We start from the raw sequence: 2,644 nt of genomic DNA on the forward strand, positions 1-2,644 counted from the left end.
GCAGCCGCCGCCGCCGCCGCCACCACTGCCACTGCCGCTGCTTCTTCAACATCCGGCGCAACCATCTCTATCTCCAAAGCAAAATCCAAGCTCAAGTCTGAGCACGATCCAGACAAAGCCCTAAAAATTTACTCCTCTGTTTCTAACCATTACACTTCCCCTCTATCCTCCCGTTATGCACAAGAATACACAGTCAAACGCCTCGCTAAGTCCCATCGTTTCTCGGACATCGAAGCCTTCCTCGAGTCTCACAAGGATGACAAAAAAATTACCCAGGAACCCTTCCTTTCCTCTATAATTCGTTCGTATGGATTAGCTGGAATGTTTGATCAAGCGCTTAAAACTTATCTTCAAATGGACGATTTAGGTACCCCTAGATCAGCAGTTTCGTTCAACGTGCTTCTTTCAGCTTGTGTGAACTCCAAATTATATGATCGTGTTCCCCAGCTGTTTGATGAAATGCCAAAGAAGCATGGATTCTTACCTGACAAAGTTTCGTATGGTGTATTGATTAGGTCTTACTGTGAAATGGGGAAGCCTGAATTGGCAATGGAGAAACTTAAGGAGATGGAAGAGAAAGGTGTTGAAATTACAGCTGTTACTTTCACAACCATATTGCACTCCTTGTATAAGGGAGGAAGGTGTGATGAGGCTGAGAAGGTTTGGAATGAGATGGTGAAGAGAGGTTGCGGTCCGGATGTTGGTGCTTACAATGTAAAGATTATGAACATTCAGGGTGGTGATCCTGAGGGAGTGAAGGGTTTAATTGAGGAAATGAGCAATGTGGGCTTAAAACCCGACACGATCAGTTACAATTACTTGATGTCTTGTTACTGTAGAAATGGGATGATGGATGAAGCTGAGAAGGTTTATGAGGATTTGGAGACAAAGGGGTGCAATCCAAATGCTTCAACTTTTAGAACTTTGATATTCTATTTGTGTAAGAATGAACTGTTTGAGACAGGGTATAAAATATTCGGGGAGAGTGTGAGAGCAAACAAGATTCCGGATGTCAATACACTCAAGTACTTGGTGCATGGTTTGGCGAAGAGTTCAAAGGCGAAAGAAGCAAAAGAAATGATCAGGACAATGAAGAAGAAGTTCCCTGCTAATGTGGTGAAAGTTTGGACCAAGTTAGAGGATGAGCTTGGTTTGGCTAGAGTCGACGTCAGTGATATCAAGTCTAATGAGACTAATGTTGCTTAGTAATAATTTTTGTTCGAGATATAGCTGTAAGCAGTAGCCAGCTTTATAACTGTTGAGGAACTTTACATGATTGAATTTTTTTGTTTGTCATAAAGATGTGAGTTAGCACTTGGCGCTAACATTTGTTGTGCCATTTATTTTTGAAAGCTAATATAGATCTTTTACTTGGAAGTTTTGTAGTGCTTTTGAAGATATGCAAATGTTCAATTCTATGGGCTAAATCTTTTGTTGCTTCATTGCTTTTTTCCTTCTCTTTTGTCCATATTGCTAACAGTCTTGGTTGATTGTTTAATGCTAAGGTCATTTTTCTCTAATGCTGCTGGTCTAATGAGTTCAAAGATTTTTGCAGATATTTTGTTTAACTCATTCATGTTATACTTCTGGACAAGATACACTGAGTTAGCTTTCAGAGGAAAATTGATCTGGTAAATCATATTTATTTGTTAGAAAGTAGAAACCAAAGATACTACAGTTTCCTTGATTGTTGAATGTATTTCCCTTTGTTGCCTGTAGTAGACACAATTCAAAGAGTAATCACAATTTTCACATAAAAAGCGTGTTTTGTATTTGCAACTGTAAAAAAGTGTATGTGACTGAAGTACACAATGTATATGAGGCTTATTCAAAGAGGAGAGGCAAAGAAATATAGACGAACTGGACGATTGAGCAATTTCTATAAGCTACTAGAGTTATCTGCTAGGCAGTTTCTAACAGTTACCAGAAGATATATGTTCTTATCATAAATGTTTAGTAGTTGTAGCTTGTAGGTCATCCTGCTATATAAATAATGCATTAGTAACTCTACAGAGTAGTTGTAATCATCTATTGTATGCAGACAGATTATTCTAAGAGATATGAGATACTTGTGTCTCTGTTATTAAAATATCTCTATTTATCCATTTCTGAACCTCTGTTTCTATTAGACACTTTTAGTAATAAGAAGTTGTTACAAGTCCACAAATTTCCTGACTCATTTCTCTTATGCCCGCACATGATGTTCTTGCATCCTTGAAACAGGCTTGACACTTCGAATTTTTTGTGGTCCCCTCTCTGGTGTCATGATAAATTTGCCTAGTCTTGATAAATGTAGCACTTCCTATTTCAATAGTACCATTTCTTTACTTCTCGTTGATCTTGATGTTTATGTGGTGGTCAACTGGTCATTGTGTGGTTAGATTCTGATGGATTTATTTCTCCACCTCACAAGAAAGACCCAAAACACCAAATTCCTCTGGTTCTGATTTCACCAGTTATGATGGTTTGAGGCACCTGATGCAGCAAAACCATCCTTTAATATGGTAACTCCTCTTTTTAAAATACCAATCTTAATTGAGACAGACACAATATTAGAACACAAAATTCAGATGTGCGGAACTGCGGATTGTTTTATATGTATGGATTAGCTATTTCTTGTTCTGGAGACTGCTGTGTTGTGAAC

General features: G+C 38.3%; 1 protein-coding gene across 6 annotated transcripts in view; it reads left to right on the forward strand.

The window, feature by feature from the left end:
* LOC102602489 (pentatricopeptide repeat-containing protein At4g36680, mitochondrial-like) overlaps positions 1–1,440 on the forward strand; it is a 1,894-nt gene extending 454 nt beyond the window's left edge. The window contains exon 2 of one of the 6 annotated variants that reach the window (XM_015308606.1): positions 12–1,440. In XM_015308606.1, the coding sequence (XP_015164092.1) occupies positions 12–1,206 (1,195 nt within the window). In that variant the 3' untranslated portion in view covers positions 1,207–1,440. The other 5 variants (XM_015308608.1, XM_015308610.1, XM_015308609.1 and 2 more) reach the window with 5 other exon arrangements.
* Positions 1,441–2,644: the final 1,204 nt, after the last annotated feature.

The sequence above is a fragment of the Solanum tuberosum genome, unplaced genomic scaffold (assembly GCF_000226075.1).
Source record: "Solanum tuberosum cultivar DM 1-3 516 R44 unplaced genomic scaffold, SolTub_3.0 scf00085, whole genome shotgun sequence".
NCBI classification, from domain to species: Eukaryota; Viridiplantae; Streptophyta; class Magnoliopsida; order Solanales; family Solanaceae; genus Solanum; species Solanum tuberosum.